Here is a 25,374-nt window from a genome sequence, read left to right on the forward strand (position 1 = left end):
TCGGTGTCGGGGAGGTTGTATACAGTGTAAAAATCAATATTGCAGACCGTTTTTCACTTGCCACAATCACCAGACAGCGACAGGGGAGCCTGAAGGTTTCTTTAGGACGAGAGACATTTTGAATACGGCATCAATACACGTCTAGAGACATGAACTTCCTCAAAGGAGTGATGGGCAGCAGGCAGGCAACCGGGCCACAGCCGTCCGGAGCGGAGACGGTAGGGAACAACTGAGCTAACGTTCAGCTAACTTTAGCTAGCTAGCGTTAGCTAGCTCTCTACCTGGGTCCCACCTTTGCCCAATCTCGCACGACAACGTCGTTATTGCCGTTATGTCCAGACCTGTGTGTCTTTACAACTTGAGTTTATATTTGTCAAGAATTGATATGCTGAAAGCCCGGGCCCTGCCAGTCACCAGCCTCAGCTAATGAGAGCAGTGAGTAGTAGTCAGTCAGAGCTGAGCTAACCATCTGTCACAGTCAGCCGCGGTGCTGTCTGTCACTAGTGCCGTGTCGATGACTAGCTAGTTGACAGTCTTTTCACGTTTATAATGAGTGGAGGAATAATGTAAAGTGTTTGGCTTACTTTGCCAGACAGGAAGGGCTATTCGTAATGTGAGCTGTCAGTCCCTTTGCCAACACCAGTAATGTGTAGCACCACCCGAGAACCAATGCAGTTGCACACTACAGTGTTTGTCTTGCAAGAGAGTAACGTTAATGGCAACCTAATCAGATCTTTGTGCCTTGACATTCCTGTTTTGCTCTCTTCCTCCTCTTCTGGTTTGAGCATTAGCTACATGTCTTCTGGTTTGACCATTGCATGTCCACTTTCCCTCCTGCAGAATGCACAATACACCTTTTAGTGAACCATGCTTTAATTTAACCATGTTTTAATTGAATTATGACCGGCAAGTCTGGCATACCTTCCCTGTCAGTCTGCATTGCAATATGTGCTGTTAAAATGGTTTGTCAGGCACAAATGCAAAAAGTGAAGTGTGATTCTTGTCATTGACAGATCCAGAAATTGTGTGACCGTGTGGCCTCTTCTACACTACTGGAGGACCGCAGGGATGCTGTCCGGGCTCTCAAGTCCCTCTCTAAGGTAATGTATCTTAGCAAATAATTGGAAAGAAGTTGCATTGGAAATCTGACAACTTAAAAACAACAAAGGAGAAATAAACGGTATAACCTTATACCTCCTCTATATTCAGGGTTGCCACGGTTCTGGAAAGTACTGGTAGTTGAAAGTGCTTGGATTTAAAAAAAATTATATTCAAGGACTTGAAAGTGTTTGGATTTATAAAGAGGTCTTAAAAGTGCTTGGGTTTAGCATAGTGCACTGCAGAGGTCTTCTTTTTATTATTATTGTTTTTTCTGATTTTCTCCCCAATTGTACTTGGCCAATTTCCTCCTGCTGCCCCAGTCGCTGCTCCGCCCTCTGCTGATCTGGGGAGAGCCGTAGACTTAGCACCATGCTTCCTCCGACACATGCACAGTTGCCAGCCGCTTCTTTTCACGTGACAGCGGGGAGCTTCACCGGCAGGACGTAGCACGTGGGAGGATCACACCATTCCCACCAGTTCCCTTCCGCCACGAACAGGCCCGACTGAGCACTGCAGAGTTTTTCGGCAGGCAGGCCTCCCCAGGGGGGGCTCTAAACAGTTTCAGGGGAAGCTCAGTGAAAGGAAGTGAAAAAATATTACATAAGATTAGTTATCACATTAGTTATCAAAAGGAGATCACATAGAATAACCTAAATGTGTGTGATTTGGTTAAAGGAACACGCCAACATTTTGGGAGATTTGCTTATTTTCCATATTCCCGATTGTAAAACGAGAAGATAGATACCCTTCTCGTCCCTGTGCGTGCTGTATAAAGTAGCCCCGCGCCTCTCCTGCTAACTACAATTGTAGTGAACGGTACAGTAGCCTACCCCCATTCAGTCACCAAAAAGACACATTCCAACAGCACCAAAACACTCACAGGTACTCGCCATGCGATGAAATAATAGTCCAAAATTACGAGAAACATTTTCGAAGTAAATACACAGCCGGAACTAACGTGGTGGAACTAACGTTACTTCCACGTCGACTGAAGCGCATGCGCTTTGTGCAGTCATCAGTACTTCCGGCTATGTATTTACTTCAAAAATGACAGTTTCTCATAAGTTTTGAGTACACTCGTATGAACATCTCTGTGAATTTTTAGCCCGTAATTTTGAAATAATTTGTCCTTGATCAACCTTGATAGGGGCAACCCTATGCACATATATACCCTATACATCCTCAAATTCTATGTAAACAGTTGGTAAATCTATGAACGTTTTTTCCCCCTCTTTCACCTGTCATGGTGTCTTACATGTCTGTCTGATGTGCCTGTCATTTGTAAAAGCCCCATTAAGATAAGATTGCACTTTAGTGATGAATGGGATCTATTCTGCTGATGGAAATGCAGCTGTCGCTGCTACAGGGTTGAGTTCCGGTCATGGACAGTGTTGTTACTGGCTGCCCCATCAACCATGAGTAATTAGTTTACTAGGCATCAATAAGGGGTTTAACACACAGGGGGAAACAACCCATATCGGAAATACTAAAGACAGTGATTGTTATTCTCCATTTAATGACATCAAAGGCAGTTGTTCTATAGACTTCCTTTATCTTATGTGAAAGGAAGGGCAAAGCACATTTTTATTTAACTTTGTGCACACCAAATTAATGTGATAATTAATTATGTTTAATTTAAACTGCATGACCACCGAGAAAAACATTACTTTTATGTTTTTCTTTTTTGTAGAAATATCGTATCGAAGTTGGCACACAGGCAATGGATCACTTGGTTAACATATTGCAAACTGACAGGTATGTAGAAGCAATGTATGTGTTTTGGCTCTGCTACTCATGATTATAAAAAGCTTTCTTGTTATGATTTTGCCTTGTAAAGTAATGTGGTGCATTCGTGTCAGTGTTATACAGTGATTGGTTCTCGTCAAATTATTTGATTTGTCTTAAAGCGCTGTAAATAATGCAACCTATATTCTGCCTCCGTCCTCCAATTTTCACAGGTCTGACTCCGAAATCCTCGGCTACGCTTTGGACACACTGTACAACATCATCTGCAACGATGAGGAGGAAGAGCAAGGTATTACTAGGCCCACCCAGAACTATAAGAAATGATTAGTTTCGTCCTGGACTATTTAACTGCACAAGTTCTTTGAAAAGTCCATTTTGCGGATAAAAGTGGATTTAGTAAATGACTGACCAAGCCGAAGCCCTGTTTGCTTCCATAGCATGTGTATTTCGAGTTCAATTCATGTCAATTGGACATCAGCTTGGACAACTTGGACAACTTGGACGCCCCTCTTCTGTACACTGATAATGACTGCTATATAAAGATTCTCGTCTCTCTCTTCTCTTCCATGTTTTAACCCTACAGATGAATCGGAAGGTAAAACTCTTGACTGTGCATGATGCCACCCCCCCTTAACCACCGGCACTACTTGTTTTCTTGTTTCCACTTCCTGTGTTGCCCAGACAGAAAACACAGTGTGTAAAAAGCTAATGAGTCACAGGGCTGTGCTTATCATTTGTTTCTGTCATGGCATGTCTTGATAAGAGCCTCATTTGACTGATTCTGCTCGTGAATCTACAAGTTTTCAGAGTGGTTGAAGTGGATGCTACTGTAGCTTTGGGTGAGGCTTTACACTTCCTCTTCCCCCTACCCTCGCAGACGCAGTAGCCCCGCCCCCTATCCCTGCCTCAGGGAAGCATAAGAATGTGTCCATGCCTGGTCAGTACTGAAGTCTAGCAGCCATATTAGCACTAGACCACTAACTTGACTAAAATGACTTGGCACTGGAGAAGTGATCTTATGTGTTTGGGTGATGACCACAATGCTTCACTAATGTCACAACTTGCCTCCGTTACTAAGTCATCTCTCAATGTTCCTCTGGTTTTCTCACTTCTTTTTACTGTTGCACTATTGTGGTGAAATTTTTTTTTTTACGTTTATTAAGTTTTAAGTGTATAGTTTGTTTTCCTTTTAGGCTCTTATGTAAGTGCGTTTTTCTTGTGATATGGTTACATTAGATGAAATCTCTTAAATGTGATTGTTACTTTAAACTCGTCTCTCTTGATGCTTCCTATACACAGTTTCATTCCTTCCATAGAGTAGATCCCCTTATTAAAATAACGTTTTAAATAAAGTAATATTGTGTGCCATTTAACCACCCTCTAATCTGTGATTTTGTTGGACATATTCTTATTGAATAACAGTTATATCGCACAGTGTTAAGAGGTCTGATCTGATAATCATCGCAGACTAACTCAGGCTGATTGCTGTGAACCTACCCCTTGGTTCATTAATTACATTGATGACTTCTGCTATAGTTTCTAATCTCAGCTTTTAATTGCCCTTCTCAGATGAGAATGCCCAGAAACAAGCAGATGACCTGGGTGCCCAGTTTACAGACAAGTTCATCCAGGACTCTGAGAACGTGACGCTGCTGCTCACTCTGTTGGAGGTAATCTGCTGGTCCGGATTTAACTGCAAGGCGTCAAGTTTCTATTATACTTTCCACAGAATTGTCACACTTGTGTGTGAAGTAGCCGTACTGTACCGTACTGTAGCTGCTACCATTACGTATGTCTAATGTTTAATTGTATGTTTAATAAGGAATATGCTATTTGCACCTGTATGTCACATACGCCGAATTTAAAACGCAGAGTTTAATTGTATGTTTAATAAGGAATATGCTATTGGCACCTGTATGTCAAATACGCCGAATTTAAAATGTTTAAGCACGTTTAAAGTATGCACACGACATGTGCACCTATGTGCAGTGAATATGCCACTGTCTCTGACTTGTCTTATCACTATACTGCCTTATTGCTTGTTGTGTCTCTTGTTGTTTTTGCACTCAAATGCCCTGTTATATTTGTACTATGTTGTAAACGGAGTTCACAGCACAAGAATTTCACACGTGATACTTGTACCATGGAGTGACAATAAAAAAAAAAAAATCTTGAAAAAAATCTTGAAAATCTTGTGTGTGTGTGTGTTTTCAGGAGTTTGACTTCCACGTGCGGTGGCCTGCTGTGAAGTTGTTGACTGCCCTCCTGAAGAACCAGTGTGCCCAGGTCCAGGGTGTCATTCTAGTTAGCCCTATGGGTGAGTTTTGCCACCCCATAGCTGACTGATTTCATAATGTCAAGGATTTTACTCAGGACTTATTATTCACACTCAGTCCTCCCGCCCAAATCTATACATCCCCGTTCTTGATCATCTAACTGTAGCCATGCCTTAGTTCTCAATCCAATCACCCTCACTGGGAATGCCCCAGTCAACAGGGCAATACATTCTTTTATCATTACATCCTTGAGAGCAATATGGCATATGGCCCAAATGTCTGACCACTTGTCTGCTACCCCCCCCCCCCCCAGGTGTATCCAGGCTGATGGACCTATTGGCAGACTCTAGAGAAGTAATTCGCAATGATGTGAGTACTGAACCACAAAGCTCAACTTCAGACAAAGCTTCTGACACTGATTGTGAAACAGGGTATTAAATGCATACTGTATACGAGTCCTTTTTGTCTAAATAAAGAGGCTAATGCGATTAAAAATGTCTATATGAATGTTCATAATAAAATATGTGTTTGGCTCCTTTGAACAGGGCTTGCTGTTGCTGCAGCAGCTGACCAAAGGCAATGCAGCCATTCAGAAAATTGTGGCATTTGAGAATGCATTTGAGCGCCTCCTAGATATCATCACAGAAGAGGGCAGCAGTGATGGAGGTACTGTACTGTGGTAGCTTAGTCAAGGTTCAAAGCAAATTGTTTAAAAATATTCCTACTCCTTGTAATGTGATTTCTATGTCGTATTATTGTCAGTGGTGTTTTGTTCTGAACCGACATCTGCCCTGTGTGCAGGTATTGTGGTGGAGGACTGCCTGCTGCTGCTGCTCAACCTGCTGAAGAACAACAGCTCAAACCAGAACTTCTTCAAGGAGGGCTCCTATATCCAGAGGATGAAGCCCTGGTTCCAGGTTGGCGATGATAACTCCGGCTGGTCTGCCCAGAAGGTCACCAACCTCCACCTCATGCTGCAGGTAACACGTGACACTCACTATGATCTGTTAAAGGCAGACTCTGCAGAATAAAAAATAAAAAAATGCAAAGACTCAATGCAAAACTAATCTCTCTCAAATTAAATCATACTCAATATTCCTTTCCTTATCCCAGTTGGTGCGAGTCATGGTCTCCCCAGTGAATTCTCCTGGAGCCACCTCCAGCTGTCAGAAGTCCATGTATCAGTGTGGCTTGCTGCAGCAGCTATGTACCATCCTCATGGCCACTGGCGTGCCTGCTGACATCCTCACTGAGGTAATGACAACAATGCACAGAATATATACATGTATGTAGCACAGACTGAGTTTGGTCAATATGGAGAACAAAAGTTTCTTACCCAATAATATATTACGAAGCAGAATCAGTAGGTTTGTTTAGTTTTTAGACAAACTGTTCATATTGTGGTTCGGCCATCTCATTTCAGACCATCAACACTGTATCAGAGGTTATCCGTGGCTCACAGGTCAATCAGGACTACTTTGCTTCTGTCAATGCTCCTTCCATCCCACCAAGGTAACACACTCAGTAATGTGCATGACGGCAACAATATAAATGTGAGCGATCTGCTGCTGTCACACATTCAGCGTCTTTTTAAAGGAAGATGACAAGGAGTATTAAGCAACGTAAACATTAGGGCTGTGAATCTTCGCTGGCCTCACGATTCGATTCGATTACGATTCAGAGGGCTACGATTCGATTTGATTACGATTCAGAGGGCTACGATTCGATTCGATTACGATTATCGATGCATCTCGATGCATCTTCAATCGATGCATCACTTTTTTCCCCAATACGTGATTTATTTTTTCTCACTTTCTTTTTTATCACTGTGTGGCTACTTTTAAAATAAAAGTGCATTTGGAATTGCATTGTATTATGATCCAAATAAACAACTGCATGTACTTTCATTATATTTTATTCGATTATTTAAAAAAAAAGTTTTTTTGAACTCATTGAGTGCCAATGACGACAATCGTCATCAATTGCTTTAGTAACGTAGAGTGCCAATGACAACGATTGTCGTCAATTGCGTTTTTTGACGGTGGGACGTGGATCAAAGCCTAATATATCTCCTTGGGGCATGTTGAATGTGTATAACCTATTTTACCGACCCATTAGTTGGCGACAGTGCTCTCCAGATTAGAGAAAGGTCCGGAAAACAGCAGGAAAAAGCCCTGTGATCAAAGAGAAACCGCTCATGCTGCAGCCAGAGCCATATAGATGGCTCTGACTTGCAGCTGATGTTGGCTGTGAACAGCAGTCAATCCGCGCCCACAACTGAGCCCCTCTGCCTCTGTCTGTCTGTCTGCATAGTTTCTCCACACGATTAGCCGCCAGAAAGGCAGCACCCGACGCCGAAGGGCCAAACCTTTCCCTGCAGTCCGGTTTGGCATTTCCGTGTCGCGCTGGGAGCCGGCGCACAAAAACGGAGCGCTCCGAAAATAGACTGGGTGCGTGTTAGGCTGTGTTAGTGTGGGGAGGAGTTTGCAGCTGAGGGGGGGAGAGGGGGGTGGGGCACGGAGGGCACCACACAACTACACCACGTCACTACATCAGAAAATATTAGCTTCAGACTCAGTGAATGTGCTTGAAATGCTGCATTTCACAAAAGGCGGAATATCTCAGCTTCTAATTTGAAACGTGTCTTTTTGCTCAAAACAGCCTATCTTCTCCGGCTCATAACTAAAGAATGGAAAATGGTATCAATAAACTTTTATTTGCAGATGATAGAAGAGAGTCTCGTCGTTCTTTGTGCGTGTTCGGTGTTTACATAGTAATATCACACAATATTCTGTGGGCCTCGAGAAATCACTGAAAACACTCTGAAACTCTGGCACTGGGAGCGTCCGTTCTCCAAAAGTGGCTGGCACTCAATGAGTTAATAATCGATATTTTTGACATTTGTGAATCGATGCAGAATCGTGCACGTACGCATCGCGATGCATCTTACAAACGATTATTTTTGACACCCCTAGTAAACATGCTTAATCATGCTTATATAATTTATTTCATAACCGCTTATATTATGTACCAGTTTGCAAACAGATTGGGGAGAAATTTAGAGAAACCGTGTCCAGCTTCCTGTAATTGTTGGCTCAGTTTCCCAACATGCCTTGCACTACACTGAGCACCAGACACATCCCGACACATGCCCCTCCAATGGCAATATGCCAAAAACAGTGTTTTTCAAATCCAAGAATGCCAAGACGATACTCGTGTGCTTGTGCAGAATGTTCTTCTTCCCAAGTTGAGTTGGGCAGAATTAATTTCTCAAGAATGTGATTACAGAGAACATCTTTACACCATTTGATATGACATCAAACGTGTCATGAAGCTTTAGGCAATTGGTTCCAAAGTGTAGATGCTTTGATAGCGAAGGCACAAACACCTCTTGTCATAAATCTAGACTTTGATTGTCTGGCTGCAGCATTCTGAACAAGTTGGAGTCAGATGAGATCAATAGAGGGAGGGAGGCTTGTCAGTGTGAGATGAGATAACATTAGACATGGCAGACAAAGTCAGACAAGGAAATAAATTAGCATTTTTTTTAGATACCGTTATCTTGGCTTTCAGTATCAAGACTGAACAACTCTTTGTATATTTGCTTCTCGTAATGCATACCAGTTTATTATTACCAGTCCAGCATATATGTTGTGTATTATATTTTCTCAAGTTAGCACAGTTTAGCCAGTTGGACTGTTTGCCATTTGCCCTCTTGGTCCAGCTGGTGTCTTTCTCTTTCGCCAGGGTGACATATCCTGTTGGTTTGTGCAGACAAATGTTTCTAAAATTCTGTTGTCCATGTGTGCATCAAACCTTTGATATTGTATTGAAGAACACACGATGATCCCTGTTCTTCAGTGTCAGCCAGGGTTTCACCCAAAAACTACACACAGTCCATTTGCGGCACCATAGACTCGTTCATCTCTGTGGACATGACAGTCACTGTAGCCTCTCCAGCACCTTTGTCCCTAGACCAGTGTTTCCCAAACTTTTGTTCTGGTTACCCTTTTATTTGATTTGATGACAAACCATCGCGACACAATTCAGAATATATAGGTCTTATCTATAAATCATGAGAAAAGCAAATTTGTGAATACATGAACATTCCTGACCATTTTTACTGCCAGTTACGCATCACCTTCAATTATCTTGAATAGGTAAACCAGCTATTTCCAAGGGATAGACTGCACATTTATTTGGTGACCCAAATAAAATCTCCTGTGATCCACCTGTGCGCCCAACCCAGTCTTTTGGAAACACTACCCTACACTACCAGAATCCCATCACTCCAAATTCTGTGTAATAGCCTACAGTAGGACACCCCATTATGCTGTGTGAGATTGGATCAACTTTTCAGAAGAAATAGCAAGAGAAAAAAAAAAAGATTGTGCATAAAATTAAAAATGACTAAAATAAAATTTCACGGCCAAAATGAAAACCAGTATGCATTGTGCACTGGATTTGTGTTGAACCATGGAATCGGATTAAAAAAAACATTTTGATTGTAGGTCTTGCAGCACCACCATCTGGCTGATCGGATCCATTTTTGGTGTCCCAGAGCAAGTGAAGAGGTTTCAACTCTGCCTCACTACTAACATTAATCATTTAGGAATTATGCCTCCCTTCATATTTGCGCACCTTCATGATCAACTTACTTGATGCACTTCCAGTCAGTGTAGCTCCTTTGTCCTTTACCAGCCACACCTGCTCGTGTTAGCTCCTTGATTTGTTTTCACAATCAACGCATTGGCATTCACGACTTGATTTTGTCTTAGCAAATCCTGAAACCCAGGCTTAGGAAAATAAATATACCTGAGCAGAGTTTGCATTTCCAATCTGAAGCACTGACTGAAGCATGTTATGTGTGCATAAGGGCCTACAAAATATGAAGTCTGTTGTTTTGCAGTGTTGTGTCGTCTTTTAAGTGTGATCTTAATCTCCTCTTGTCCATTCTTCCTCCTCTGTCCTCAGACCAGCCATCGTGGTGCTGCTCATGTCCATGGTCAATGAGAGACAACCATTTGTGCTTCGCTGTGCAGTTCTCTACTGCTTCCAGTGTTTCCTCTACAAGAACCAGAAAGGCCAGGGGGAGATAGTGGCCACACTGCTGCCCTCCACCATCGATGGTCAGTTACACCAACTGAGAACTTCAAAAGCACTGTTATTGTTGAGCTATGACTGTCAAATGTTTTTAGTAGTAGTGTAAAAGAAAACGTATTGCGATGCATTGATTTCACTTGGAAAGCCAACTGAATCTAATTGAAAAGTTGGGATGGATTAATATAAATTAATATTACATTAAGGTGTTAAGAAAAAGTTGTTGGAAAAAAAAATACTATAGAAACTGTAATGCTTTGAACTAGTACCTTGGTGTAAGGTTTACATTATGTTTAAAGTCCCTGGAAACCAAAATCCACAAAAACCTTCTAACTATTAAATTTAGGGTCTTATGTGAGTAATTGTGTGCCTCAGAAATTAATTGACATTACTTTCAACCCTAACCCCAAAAATCAACACTTTTCTACAAGGTCTGGATTTCCATTTCCTCATTGAAGAGAGCGGTGCGCGCGGTGCTAAAATGCATGATCTTATCACGTCATAAGATTTACTCGAATCACACACACGCATGCATGCGCGCGCGCACACACACACACAGTAGCGCAGAGGCAGAGATCTCTTCCTCTCTGTAAACCCTCTCTGTCTGTGCTGTGCGCCGAGCAACGCGCGAACACACACACACACACACACACACACACACACTCTATCTCTCTTTCCTTCTCTCTCTCTCTCCGTTAACAGAGAGAGAGGTCTCCTCCAGCAGGTCTCCGAGAGAGAGAGAGAGAGAGAGAGGAGACCTGCTGCAGACGGGCCACGCCCACACAGTCCGTGGGAGAAAATACACTCTAAAATCTAATTGATTCTCATGACTTTTGCCAAGACTGTCAAACCTAAATTTATATACTTTGCAACGTTCATCATCGTTCAAATTTGGCTGGTGGCTTATTAACATATGTTTCTGTGATGTGATGAACTCAAAATGCTAAATAATAAAAAAATATTTCTGGTTTCCAGGGACTTTAATTATTGCGGACTCTGAATCACTAGTTACTTTTACAAATTACATTTGTAGAGTCATTATACTTTTTGTAAGTATCGAAATTAATCGAATTCTGTGCAGAATGTGAGATTTTATGTTACATTGAAGCTTTGCTGAAAGAATCTTAATTTAATTTAATTTAATCGTTGCATTGAATCGTCACGCCCCTAGTTTCTAGAAAGTTTGTGCATACTGCATGGGGGACCCTTTACAGCTAAGACTGACTTTTCAAAATGTTGTACAATTTGTACGAATGGAGTTAGGCCTGTAGCAGCTGGGATTCAAGGGATCTTGTGCCATTTGACTTCTAGTCTAATACAGCCGGACCTTACCTGTAGAACTAGTCTAATACAGCCGGACCTTACCTGTAGAACTAGTCTAATACAGCCAGACCTTACCTGTAGAACTAGTCTAATACAACCGGACCTTACCTGTAGAACTAGTCTAATACAGCCAGACCTTACCTGTAGAACTAGTCTAATACAACCGGCCCTTACCTGTAGAACTAGTCTAATACAACCGGACCTTACCTGTAGAACTAGTCTAATACAACCGGACCTTACCTGTAGAACTAGTCTAATACAGCCGGACCTTACCTGTAGAACTAGTCTAATACAGCCGGACCTTACCTGTAGAACTAGTCTAATACAGCCAGACCTTACCTGTAGAACTAGTCTAATACAGCCAGACCTTATCTGTAGAACTAGTCTAATCCAACCGGACCTTACCTGTAGAACTAGTCTAATACAGCCAGACCTTACCTGTAGAACTAGTCTAATACAGCCGGACCTTACCTGTAGAACTAGTCTAATACAGCCGGACCTTACCTGTAGAACTAGTTGAATAAGTGACACACTCACAGACCACTGCCCATTCCAACCTGATTCCACCTGATTTCATTTATATTTTTCATTCACCTGTCCAGCCAACTCCATCTCTGCGGGCCAGCTGCTGTGCGGGGGCCTGTTCTCAGTAGACTCCCTGTCCAACTGGTGTGCGGCTGTGGCCTTGGCACACGCCCTGCAGGACAACCTCACCCAGAAGGAGCAGCTGTTGAGGGTGCAGCTGGCCACTAGCCTGGGCAAGCCCCCCGTCTCCCTGCTGCAGCAGTGCACCAACATCCTCTCCCAGGTATGCTAACTGTCTAACTGTGACGCTGGAATAATGGACGGAGAGACGCCAACAGGCTACGTCAGCACTGCAAACTGTCTGAAGTGGAGGGGTAGCCACTAGCCAGGATTAAAAGGGTTATGTTAGAGCAGGACCCGTTTTTGCACAAAATGTACAGTTTAAAATGAAAGTGTTGGAGCTGTGGTGCACTGCAGTCGGGCTGGTTTTTGATGTTTTTGAATTGAATTGTGGTTTTGCAGGGTGATAAGATCAACCGGCGGGTGAGTAATGGGTGTGTGTGTGTGTGTAATGTGTATAGATTTGTGTGTGTTTGGGCAACACCTGTCCCGGTTATTTTGGCTTGGCATCCGTAGCAGGGGGCTCCTTGTTCCGTTTGCTGGGGGATCTGGCTTCCTTGTTACTGTTCAGCACCCCCACCCTTCCTTCCTTGTCCTTACATTAACCTGTGGCTATGACCCGGTTTTCCCATTCTTCCTCATTAGGGTGGCCCACGGGTGCTCTCCTCCGCACAGATCTGAAAGCTCTTGATTGGTGCAAGTTGCTTGACGAAGCGTATCACTGCTTTCACCACTGCAGTATGGAAGTACATAAGTTAATACCCAATAGACGGTTGGAGAAAAGGGATAGAGCAACAGATTTCATGTATGCAGAATTGAGTTACCTTTGAATCTTTATAGCATGTCAATATTGTGTCTAGAATAGATGACTCACACTTATACTTGGAATTACTGGTGGCTTTCACTAAGAAACCAAAATAAATCCAGATTTGTTTCCCCCTTAGTTTTGAAGTTGGAGATGACGGAGTTAATTTCTCTCACCTAATTTTTTTTTATTGTTTCAATGACTAGACTCTAGAGAGTCTTTAGTCTCTAATTTTAGTCTGTTTTAAGCACAATAATACACACAAACCGAGAGATGTGTGAACCTTCTTACCTGGGCTAAAGACAATTCAATTAATACTTGTGGTCATTTTTCTTCTTTTCTTTTTTCTTCTTCTCTGTAATATTTGTTTATGCATCACGTCACAATTGGAGATAAAATCTGAAAAGGTGATTTCCTAATTTTCTGTAGTTTTCCATGCTTGGTAGGTTCTTATCTGCACCCTCATTGCTCATACAAGTATGATACATATTTATTTTTGGCATCCTTCATTTCACTACAAGAGAGAGGTCTGCTGTTCTGAAAGCAGGTTGTGCATTAGGTATAGAGTACCGCGGGGATGACGTATTTTTGTAGTCGGAAGGCGGAAGTCCCAGACTTCCTGGATCCTACAGGGAAAAGTCAATGGGGTTTTAGAATGGGGATTTCACTTAAATACATAATATAAGGTCTGTGGTTAACAAAAGTTTATGAAACTGAGACCTTTGTGTCAGCACAATAATCTTCACAAACGAGGACCACTTTTAGGACGTTTGAAATGTAAATGCGTTTTTTTTCAATGCGATTTTTAGAAAATGCTTCAATAGGCATAAAAGTGATTCACGTTCATGAAGATTATCGTGCTGACACAAAGGCTGCAGTTTATGCATTTAAGTGAAATCCCCCATTCTAAAACCCCATTGAATTTTCCCCGTAAGATCCAGGAAGTCCGGGACCTCCGCCTTCCATGCTACTTCTGGACTCATTCCTGCGGTGCTCCATTAATGCACCAACTGAAGTTATTAGAGCTTTAGTCTATAGTGTTGATTGATTCCAGCTGCCTCTGCAGCCTCAGTCTATAGAAAGCTTCAACGGCTGACGTGAACTGCATGAAGACCATCCTTTCCTCAACAGTTCATCGAGAGAAATTGACCAGAATTGGATAACTGCTTGCTGCCGCCATATGCTCATAGGTTAATGATGATCGAAAGCGGGGGTGCATACATGCTACATGCATACATGCTATGGATGTAGCATGTGTTACAGTACCTAAACCTCTCTCACCTGTCCCTCAAAGTTTTTGTCATGGAATTGCATGATTAATTTACGACACATTTTTATTTTTATTATAATTTGACTCAACGCGTCTTCTCTTTTTAAAGCACAAAAGTTTATTTTGCCTTGCATGAGCTGTTAGCTGAAAACAAAACAATGCATTAGCTTGGTTTTCCCAGTTATTTTCATTAGAAAAGGTTATCAATGACTGTCCAGGCTCAGGATGAAGATTGTAAACCACTAAACCACTAAGAAAATGTGTTGTCACTTGATTTGCTCATAAACGGAAAAGTAGCATATCACTTGGTGTCCCCTGGTGGATTCCTGATGTCAGGTAGACTTCAGACTTTTGGAACGGATTCTCTTACTATAGGGAGTGCATGCCATGGGTCGACCTAACAGCTAACACTGTTTGAACTTATTCATTTGGATTGTATCCGAGTTGTTTCTTATTTGTGATAACCTTATTAACTACTAATGGTTTGACGTTGTTGAGGTACTGCTGTTTAAACACATGGCATGGATGGATTGACTCTGTCAGTTACCGGTACTTGTTTTGTCGGGGGATGATGCAACATCAGATGCAATGTTTTTTCCCCCTCTCAGCAAGTTTGCACGGGGGAAATGTCATTGTTAGAAATGTTGCTACAATGTGCCAACAAAATCGATGCCCCACTTTTAATGCCAACTCATATTTGTTAGCATAGTTTTGCTGCCATTTTCCCAGCGCCTGTACCCTTCAAGGGCAATAATTATTTTGGCCTTGCTTTTTTTCCTCGCCTGGATTAAATCAAATGTGTCACACTGCAGAAATGACTAGAACTGTTGCTGGATAACATTGACGATGAATGGTGGTCTTTCTTAGAAAAGGCCTATCTAATAGGGCTGTCCTCGAATTGATTTTTTTCAAACTCGAATATTCTATTGAGGTTTTCCACGAATATTCAAATGTCTGCTGTGTCGTCATGACAAAAAAAATATCCACCCCAAATTTAATAAAGGGATTCACCGGAATACAGTCTTTTTAGTTACTTTTTTTTGTAATTAATATAACTGCAGTGAAAATTGCAGACTAATTACCAATTGCACTACGAGACAGTGACTTAAGTGTTGCATTACCGCCACCTACTGGATTGTTATGATTGATTGATTGTTTATATTAAAGCTACATAGTAATCCTTATAATGCCTTATAGTCAGTGGATTAATTTCTTATATATCATGAATGAATTGGCCTGGGGGACATGAGGAGTGATTATTATTTTGGGTTAGGTTCATTCTAGTAAAAGAAAATATCGAATATTAATTTTCGAATTTGAATGTCTGCATTATGAACGAATATTCGAGGACAGCCCTACTATCTAATCAGACATCAGATGAATGGTGGTCTTTCTTAGAAAAGGCCTATCTAATCAGACATCAGAGTTTTTGTACAGTCGTTGGCAGCTCATTTGATTTAATCTAAATCTCTGTTCAAGATTCATTCTAATACAGGACATGATGGATTGGGATCTAGGACTAAACCTCCCATGGGGAACATCTGTTTCTCCATGGTCCCTCAGGTCCTACATCTTGTTTTTGTTGTTTTTATCAGGCTGTTCCCTGTTCAGATATGTATCACCATTCTCACTCTACTTCCCAGTCTATTGGAAAGTCTGTTGACGCGTCTGTTGGTTTCTGTTGTGCTCAACAGGGCAGCAAAGTGCAGACCAGGGTGGGCCTCCTCATGCTGCTGTGTACATGGATCAGCAACTGTCCTATTGCTGTCACACATTTTCTACATAATCAGGACAATGTTCCTTTCGTATCCTTCAACCAGCTGACAAGCTGTCATTCCATTTCGCTCTGCTAAACTTCTGCATCTACCCATAGATTTATTGCAGCACTGTCTACGGCTTCAACTGGTGTTATGAAATATTCACAATACTGCCATCAGATCCTCATCTGTATTACCAAAAAAGTTAACTTTTTAGGAATTCAGAAATATGGTTGGACAACTGCAATTTTATTTAAATTCTGCGCCCGGTTTTAAAGGCCCAGGGATATGAAAATAACTCTACAAATTTCAAACGGTAATGTCTAAGAATGCAAAGAAATGTAACTGGCTCATTAATCTGTAAATATTATTGAATGCAATGGCGATATTGGCGCGCGCCTCGCCACCTCACAGAGAGCGTGGTTGTCAGGGGTCGCACCTCGGAGATTCCAGGCCAACGGGCTGCACTCTCTGCTCGGCAACACGAAGGCAGCTGGCTGCCTGTGGCTCGCTGAGCTCCACTCAGCCACAGTCAGCAGGCTCTTCCCGAGGGGAGCGCCACAACACGCTGAATCCCACTCAATTTGGAGGCGGAACACGCCAGGATTGGCCAAAGCCCAATCCAGTCCCCAGAATTGTCAAATAAAATCATCGACATGATACTATGACCCGCCTCTCAACTTGTCATCACGTTTGTTTTGTCAGACAAATTATGTTTTCAGTCTGAAACGGACTCAGACGCACGTGACGAATGGGTTCAGCTCGACTTTAAAGAACCTATAGACACACAGGTTGTCCAAAGTTAAAGAACCTATAGACACACAGGTTGTCCAAAGTTAAAGAACCTATAGACACACAGGTTGTCCAAAGTTAAAGAACCTATAGACACACAGGTTGTCCAAAGCTAAAGAACCTATAGACACACAGGTTGTCCAAAGCTAAAGAACCTATAGACACACAGGTTGTCCAAAGCTAAAGAACTTTGAGAAAGGGAACGTCACTTTCCACTCCCAGGTGGCTTGATCCTTAACTTGGCGACTCCTAAAGCTGACAGGTCAGATCTCAGAGAACCTGGGAGAGGATGAGCGGCTGGTGCAGGGCCTGTGTGCCCTGCTCCTCGGCATCTGCATCTACTACAATGACAACTCACTGGAGAACTACACCAAGTAAGACAGAGCCCAGCACACTTGTCTTTCAAACTACACCAAGTAAGACAGAGCCCAGCACACTTGTCTTTCAAACTACACCAAGTAAGACAGAGCCCAGCACACTTGTCTTTCAAACTACACCAAGTAAGACAGAGCCCAGCACACTTGTCTTTCAAACTACACCAAGTAAGACAGAGCCCAGCACACTTGTCTTTCAAACTACACCAAGTAAGACAGAGCCCAGCACACTTGTCTTTCAAACTACACCAAGTAAGACAGAGCCCAGCACACTTGTCTTTCAAACTACACCAAGTAAGACAGAGCCCAGCACACTTGTCTTTCAAACTACACCAAGTAAGACAGAGCCCAGCACACTTGTCTTTCACTCCACTCGTGCACTTTGTCTACATTTGTGAATTTGTATAGGTGCTGCATCGATCTACGACACTTTTAACACAAACTGTTAACATTAACTGTATTTTGTTTTAACTGTATTCAATCGTCAACAATGAAGTAAAATAATTAACAGCTCGCACACTGCAAGGCTCCAATGTCCAGCTAACCGGACGCTGCCAGATGCTTTGTTTCACAGGACCATCTGGGAACTCGATTTGGAAACCGGGTAAAAAAGGGCAGGCACTTTAAAAAAATACCCTGCAGGATGAACCATCTGTCTATCATCGTCTATCACAGGCTAACTTCAACCACTTAGGACCACCTCCTCCTTCCTCGGACGCTGATTGGTCTCGTTCTCGTGAGTCCAACTGCCTCACAACGTTAGATGTTTGGAGCCCCACTGCTCTTCATCAGACAGTGGTGCACGAAACTCCACCTTGGTGCAATAAATAAGTGGACCATGGAGCCTTGCAGTGTGCGAGCTGTTTATTTGTTTATTTCATGATTTGCTCACCTTCGCCTCAGCACCTGCCCTCTGGTTTTGGATGTGCTTGCATACTCCGACTTGTCAAACCGTCAACAAGCCATTGCCTCTTTAACTCCTTCCCTCTCTTCAGAGAGAAGCTGAAGCAGCTGATTGAGAAGCGTATTGGGAAGGAGAACTTTGTGGAGAAGTTAGGCTTCATCACCAAACACGAGCTGTACTCCCGCGCCGCCCAGAAACCACAGCCTGTCTTCCCCTCTCCGGAGCAGATGCTGTTCGACCACGAGTTCACCAAGCTGGTCAAAGAGCTGGAGGGTCAGTCGACCACTTTGCCTCACAGCCAGGAGGAGTAATGCCTATTCACGCCCCTATTCCCATGGGCTCGTGTTGTTTGGTCAGTGACGTTGTTGAATGGGTTTTTTAAAGTGATGTCCTCCTGTCCTCTACACAGGTGTGATAACGAAAGCAGTACACAAGTCCAGCGAGGAGGAGAAGAAGGAGGAGGAGGTGAAGAAGACGTTGGAGCAGCATGACAGCATTGTGACACAGTACAAAGAGCTGATCAGAGAACAGGTAAACTGGCTTCAAACACATGCACACACAGTAGACAACAGCCATGCAGGGCCATGGGGTCCCCCCCCCCTGGGTACTAAACTTGGGTAAACTATACTTTTGAGGCAGCTTTCTCACGCGGCACCGGCAGTGTTATAACGGCGGATAAACTATAAGCTTCCGTGACCGATATACAAGACAAAATATGAGAGTAGAACAACTTAATCTGAATAGCCCTATAAGGTATATCAGGGGGTGCCCCACATTTCTGAGTAGCCAGCCAGATAGGAAGAGTAGCTGGCTAAATATGGGATGGGCCTTGGACCTTCAAGGGGGGTCCGGGGGGATTCTCCCCCGGAAGAAGATTTTGTACATTTTAAAGTAAAATTCGTCAACCTGGTACATTTGAGAGCAAAATGAAGAGGCTAAATCTATGAAGAACTACACACATCTCTAATGTGTTGTGACTTTACAAATAATTAGGCCTAAACAATCAATATAAAATGTATTTACACATTGTGCACAAATTGCATTCATTGTGACAAATTTACAATAGTTAATATCCAGCCAGAATCATTGCAAATGGATGTTCAAAGTAACAGTTTGCAATAGCATTCAGTTAATCAATGCCTAATGACAGCCAGAGCAGTGCAAATTAATAACAATAGCTTGATTGAGCTCAGCACATCAAGCTTCAATCATTGCTACTTGACAACAATAATGTCAGGCATAATCTGACTAACGTTTTCGTTTTCTGTTTTAAACTTTAAAGCGCCCCAGCGCCCCAGCGCCGGGCCTGTGTGGCACACTGATTGACAAGCACATTTGAAAAGGTCATTCTCCTGTTCTCTGTTTTATTTACATTCTGTGATGTTCCCCCAGGACACTCAGATCCAGGAGCTGAAAGAGCAGGTGACGTCCATGTCATGGCAGAATGAACAGATGCAGACCACCCTCACTCAGCAGCTGGCTCAGATCCAGCAGCACAAAGACCAGTACAACATCCTCAAGCTGAAATTAGGTGAGTTCACCTCACTATTCATGATGACACCAATCACAAGTGAAATGTGTTTGCTTCCTAGTTCAAATCATTCATTAATGTATTCATGTAGCCCTTCATCACAAGCATGTCTCAAAGGACTTGACAGAGAATAAACAATTATTCGTAGAACAGAATGATACACACAAGGAAGCAGGATGAAGCCCCAGCAAAAGACATAGCTATCCTTTGGCCTAACCTACCTGCCACCACCAACCTTAGACCCTTGAAGCATACAAATAAAAACTGAGTTGCAGATGAGACCAATGTGAGTTAACGGGTACATTTAAATGCGCAAAATGTCAAATTACCTCAACTATTGTCTTAATCAGATTATTCAAAGTAACTACTGTAGTATTGTGTGCATGTAAGCATAATCTATGACACCTACTAGTGTAATGTCAACATTTACATCACATGTCCCACTGAACATGACAATTTACTAGACAGTCACTGTGTGTGTTTGTTTGTAAATCCAGGTAAGGATAACCAGAGCCAGGCCAACAGCCAGGGGGATGGCTCCCATGTCAATGGGCTTCAGACAGAGGAGCTCACACAGCTTCGAGAGGAGGTGGATGAGCTGCGCAAGCAACACGCACTCCTACAGACGCAGCTCGGTGACAAAGACACACTCATCAACACCCTGGTAATGTGTGTGTGTGTGTGTGTGTGTGTGTGTGTGTGTGTGTGTGTGTGTGTGTGCACGCGCGTGTGTGCCTGTGCCCGTGTGTGGCCTGCCTTTTGGGAGACAGAGAGCAGATGCTTGCTTCCGTTTCTGATGATGATCTTAGAATTACAACTGTATCTAACGTTTGACTTTAATCTCATCACAGTAAAAATTAGATTATAGCGGATCACTGATGCTGACTAATGGGGCGTGTTGTATATTGGCTAATGTGTGTTGTTCTGTAGAGATCCGAGGCGGCGCTGACAGCAGAAGGTACAGCAGGAGGGTCCGACAACACAGAACTACTGAAGGTGGGATTGATCATTATACACTGTTTCCTTAACCCAGTTTGGCTGTGGCACATACTGTTTCTCATCATGTAGAAGTCATTGAAAAGCGAATGACCGCAAAACTTGTCTGATGCCTATTTGTGCTTACATATCTTATTTTGAAACGATGCATGTGTGTATTATATGTATTTTTGCAAATGTCGGTGCAAAATTTGTTGTCTATCCCAGGAGCTGGAGGCACTGAGGAGCCAGGTCCAATCCCAGTTGGCAGAGATCAACCGACTGCAGACAGAGAGACAAGAACTGCTCAGGAGAGCTGAAGCTGTGGTAAGTACTGTCTGAATACATCAGCATGTGGCATACATACCCCATAAAGCTAAACGGATCCTTCAATGAATGGCTTTCCTTTCTGTTGCCGCCTCTCCCTCTCTTCTCTCAGTCTTTGGATGCGGCGCCCGGCAGTGAAGGATCAACAGACATGGCCAAGGTGGCAGAACTAGAGAGCAGGCTTGCAGCACGGACTTCTGAGACAGAGAGGCTCCAGGTCTGCACCTTCTCCATTCACCAACATCTCTGTTTGGCAGTGCTCTGTAAAGTACTCCATCATCTCACCTCGGTGTCCCTCTATTCTTCATACAACACTAGTGGGCTCTGACCTTTTTCAAATCAATTGAATTGTTCGTCAAATGTTGGCGGCTTCTTTTTCTGAGCTCTCATCTTACATCCCCAGGATGGGCAGTGAAAGCAAATCTCTGCATAATTATGTTCAGCTAATAATTCAATATTATCGTTCATCTTTCAGTGGAATCGTGTCATGCTGATATGGGATTTGGGATAACGTGACACACAATTCTGCCGTCTAAATTGATGAGAACAAGCAAATTTTACTCACTTTACTTGACACAATGAAGTATGATTTTTTTTGTTTATATTTATATTTTGTTTGACGTCACCCCTAACATTACCATTTAGTTCAACTGAATTTAACAACATTCTGCATATGTGAGCCATATTGTGATATACGGTAATTTACATCGATAAAAAAAAAACGTGATTATCCTGATATTGATTTCAACCATATCGCCCAGCCCTAGTTCATTGTTAATGCAGAGAGATTTCAGGCTTCTTACACTATTGTTTTTTCCCCATTATCCTTCTATTCATCTCCTTCTTCCGCACCCATCCTCTGCGGTCTCTTTCCCAGGAGGAGGTGAGGGGCCTGTCGGAGAGCCGGGCAGGGCTGGAGCAGCAGCTGGCCTCGGCCACCAGCACGGTGGCCATCCTGCAGACGGAGAAGGCCAAGCTGCAGACGGAGGTGCAAGAGTCCAAAAAGGAGCAGGACGACCTGCTAATGCTGCTAGCAGACCAGGACCAGAAGATCCACAACCTCAAACACAGACTCAAAGACCTGGGAGAAACGGTAGACAAAACCATCTCACCTTTGACCTTATGGTCACAGAATTTAATAGTTTTTGGTTTAAATGTGTTTTTCCTGCCTGACCTACAGTAATCAGGGGAAAAGTTGTTCCCTTGAATTTCAACACTGACCGTCATGTTACAGTATCAGTACTGAGTGTCCTTACTGTTGTAGAAACTCGCTTATCCAAACCTTGGAGGCCATGGAGGTTGTATAGACTAGAGAAATGTTGGGTCGACTGGATGACATTGAAATACAGAGATAGAACAAACTATGAATAACATATTTGAAATATACCAAACGATAATTTGCAGATAGATTACTTTTATTTTTCAACTAGTAAATTTCAACTGTAGCACACTGTTAATGATTAATTTATTGATTTATATACAATACAACTTTATTGTCCATGCAAGGGGGGAAATAGTCTTTTGGCTCACAGGCATTATATAAAATCACACAAAACATGCAAAGATACACAAGAGCATATAGGAGTTAAATATTGATTGCATTGGCAATGAAGGATTTCCTAAATAAATTTTTGGTTCCCCAGGGGACCCTATATAACACATCCCAGAGATCATCAGCTCAAACTGGGAGAATAAAAGATGAGAGTTGGCTCGAACAAAGCAAACATATCTAAATGATCTCAATCTTTGCATGAATGGATTTTTCATTCAGTATATCTGTTCAGTTCACTGATCAGTTTGGGAGTGTGAAATTCAGAACAGTTTTCCGTGTTAGTGTCAGTAACAACGATGCTCTTGTTGTGTTAAGCATCCAGCTGTAATGGTGGTGAAGTGGTAGTGCAGAGCTTGATATTGATGATCAGTGAGCCTTACTATAGTGCACTAACTACAAAGACACGCTCTGTGTCGAAACCACTTAGCTGTGCTTTGTCCGTTCTTGCCCTAGTTAGAATGTGACCCTTTCCTTACAGGTTGAAGATGAAGACGACCTTGATCCCAGGGACCAAACAGACGAGGATGACGAGGATGATGATGAAGAGAATGAGGACTAGAGCAACATTGATGGGGTGGGGGGATGGAAATACTGGCTGACAAAAAGGCAAAAAAAGACATTGTTGGATGGGCCAAGTCCTAACACAGAAACTGAAGGATAGGACTAATATTGAAGCAGTTTCTGTTGCCAGCTGCCATGCTATCATCATTTTTCTTTTTCACCCCCACCCCCCCTCCCAACCCATTCACATCACCACTGTCCATTTTAATTGTTTGTACATTTTATTCCACGATGGGGTGATTTCTATAGATTCGATTTTCAGTGACAACTAAAAACAAATGACTTTCTCAGTGCATTCATCTCTGCTACTCAGCCGAGGAGACACTCGCGGATTTGTGTTTACTGTAGTGTGTTGTCACTTATTTAGCAAATCAAAAGAGCTAGTTCTCATTTTAACACAATGTAGCCACTTCCGAGAGTCATTTGAACATTTAGAGAGAGGGGGGTTCACATGTAGCAAAAGCAACTATGAACAGATTTGATATTGCGCCCACCGACTACCCGTTATCACAGTTGTGCTGGAGAGCCCATCAAGCCGGCCTTTCCGACGCTGCTCTGCTGCAGTCGCCAGGCGTGCGGTGCACCTCCATCCTCTCAGGCACACCTACACTAATAGTCACCTGTGTTTCAAAATGTCACTCTGCTGTTACTTTGGCCACAACCCAGTACCTTGAATTTGCAAATACCCTGTGTCCTTTCACACCCAATCAGTTCATCGAGCTCAGTGTGTTACAGTATTTCAACACTCAAAGTTGTTCCACTTCACTTTGATGCCACAACATACTGCTCTACAATATGCTGCAAAAACACTGACGGAAAAGATGTAAAGACAAAAAAAGATATTTTTGCAACCTTTTGTCCAGGCATTCAGCTTCTGTATGATATTGTTTAACTTATCAGTTTATGAGCCACATTGAAATGAATAAAGAATCTATCAATCTGTACACCTGGCTGGAGTAAATTGTAGATATTTACGGCATGTAAGTTGGCTTTACGAAATCTACATTAAGATCTAGTTTATATTCAGGAATGTAATCTCTGAATGTATTAAATATTATAAAACTTAATGGCTATATACTGATGAAAAGACCAATTGATAAGCCAACAACAATGCAGACTTATTGTTGCCATGCTGTTTGCTTTACCGGACACCTGGAAAACGTGAAAAAAGTAATCTGAAGCACACGGTCAACGTTAGGCAATTTACCTGGAAAACATGTTTTCTCATTAAGCCACATTGTGAGCAGATATTACACAATCAAGCTGACCCTGGCTGCTTTGAAGATGATGGATTTAATCATTAAGGCCCCTCTTGTGGTTTCCTAAGGCTTTAATTGGGAAAAAGAAACTTGTTAAAGCATAAAAGATAACATGACCAACTAAAATGTTATCCAGGTTGCTGTTGTATCACAAACTGATACAGCTGAATTGTTTCTGGATGACACTTTTTTTGGATTGAATAACTGCAATAATTTTGTTGTGTAGTTTTCATCAAAGCCCGTCTCGGAGAAGTTGTTTTGATTTATACACATGAGGTGGCTGCATAAGCAAGCCCACCACAAGTATGTTTACGAAGACACCTCCACCCAATTAACACTAGTCTGAAGCATTTTCCCACTGTGCCTCTGGGGAATAGGCAGAACGACAAGGTGCTTCACACACCTGGTTCTGCTAAACCACACTTGAAAGAGCTGGAGGCGGCGAGTAATTCTCATGCAGCAAACATCTGTGCCATGTTTCCACACCGCCATGCCCACGTGCCAAGGCACACTCCCTGTCTGGCTTTCCACACCATTAGCCAGTTCCCTCCTGGCTTAAGACATGTTTTTACATTCACAAGATGATTTTAAAATCTGTGTGGATGTGTGTAAAATTACCAATAATAGGGTTTGTGTCTAATATGTAGCCAGACACGAGAAAAGATCCAGTGTTGTTTTTGCAGATCAGTGCTTTATATTGCAATACTTTTCTTTATAAGCTTGTGAGTAAACTCTTAAGTGTCAGTGAGTGATGCTTTCAACTAAGATGTTGAATAGTGTTAAGTCTAGTTTGCACAGTATCATCTCCTTGATGTTCAGGTTGTCTGCCTCAGGGTGGCCCCTCCTACTGAATCATCTTGTAATAGCTGTATTTTGACACTAGGGGGCGACACACCCTCAAATTGGGTTGTGGCAAAGGTTATGAGGAATGCAGAACAGATTATTAATATGATGATTCCAGTGTGCTACCACAGGTAAAGAGACTTACAACTATACATTGATGGGTCTATTTCAGAGAAATAGCACTGTACTAAATCTAATTTATTGTTTTTAATTCTTTTAAACACTGATCCTCC

At 42.5% G+C, this 25,374-nt stretch overlaps 1 protein-coding gene across 4 annotated transcripts; it reads left to right on the plus strand.

Moving 5' to 3' along the window:
- On the plus strand, positions 1–23,974 carry uso1 (USO1 vesicle transport factor). 4 transcript variants are annotated; one of them, XM_083634805.1, is made up of 26 exons: positions 1–218; positions 1,014–1,100; positions 2,792–2,856; positions 3,060–3,136; positions 3,725–3,784; positions 4,417–4,517; positions 5,062–5,164; positions 5,437–5,492; positions 5,669–5,789; positions 5,925–6,103; positions 6,237–6,377; positions 6,547–6,635; positions 10,098–10,252; positions 12,149–12,354; positions 12,594–12,614; positions 15,961–16,071; positions 17,071–17,189; positions 18,185–18,366; positions 18,503–18,624; positions 19,486–19,624; positions 20,122–20,288; positions 20,555–20,620; positions 20,828–20,926; positions 21,039–21,143; positions 21,804–22,019; positions 22,957–23,974. In XM_083634805.1, exons 1-26 carry the CDS (start codon positions 150–152, stop codon positions 23,035–23,037), a joined length of 2,937 nt encoding a protein of 978 aa, XP_083490931.1. In that variant the 5' UTR covers positions 1–149; the 3' UTR covers positions 23,038–23,974. The 4 variants fall into 4 exon arrangements, with proteins under 4 accessions (XP_083490931.1, XP_083490932.1, XP_083490933.1 ...); XM_083634806.1 differs by lacking the exon at positions 12,594–12,614; XM_083634807.1 differs by lacking the exon at positions 3,725–3,784.
- The last annotated feature ends 1,400 nt before the right edge of the window (positions 23,975–25,374 follow it).

The sequence above is a fragment of the Poromitra crassiceps genome (assembly GCF_964638095.1).
Source record: "Poromitra crassiceps genome assembly, chromosome: 4".
Lineage (NCBI taxonomy): Eukaryota > Metazoa > Chordata > Actinopteri > Beryciformes > Melamphaidae > Poromitra > Poromitra crassiceps.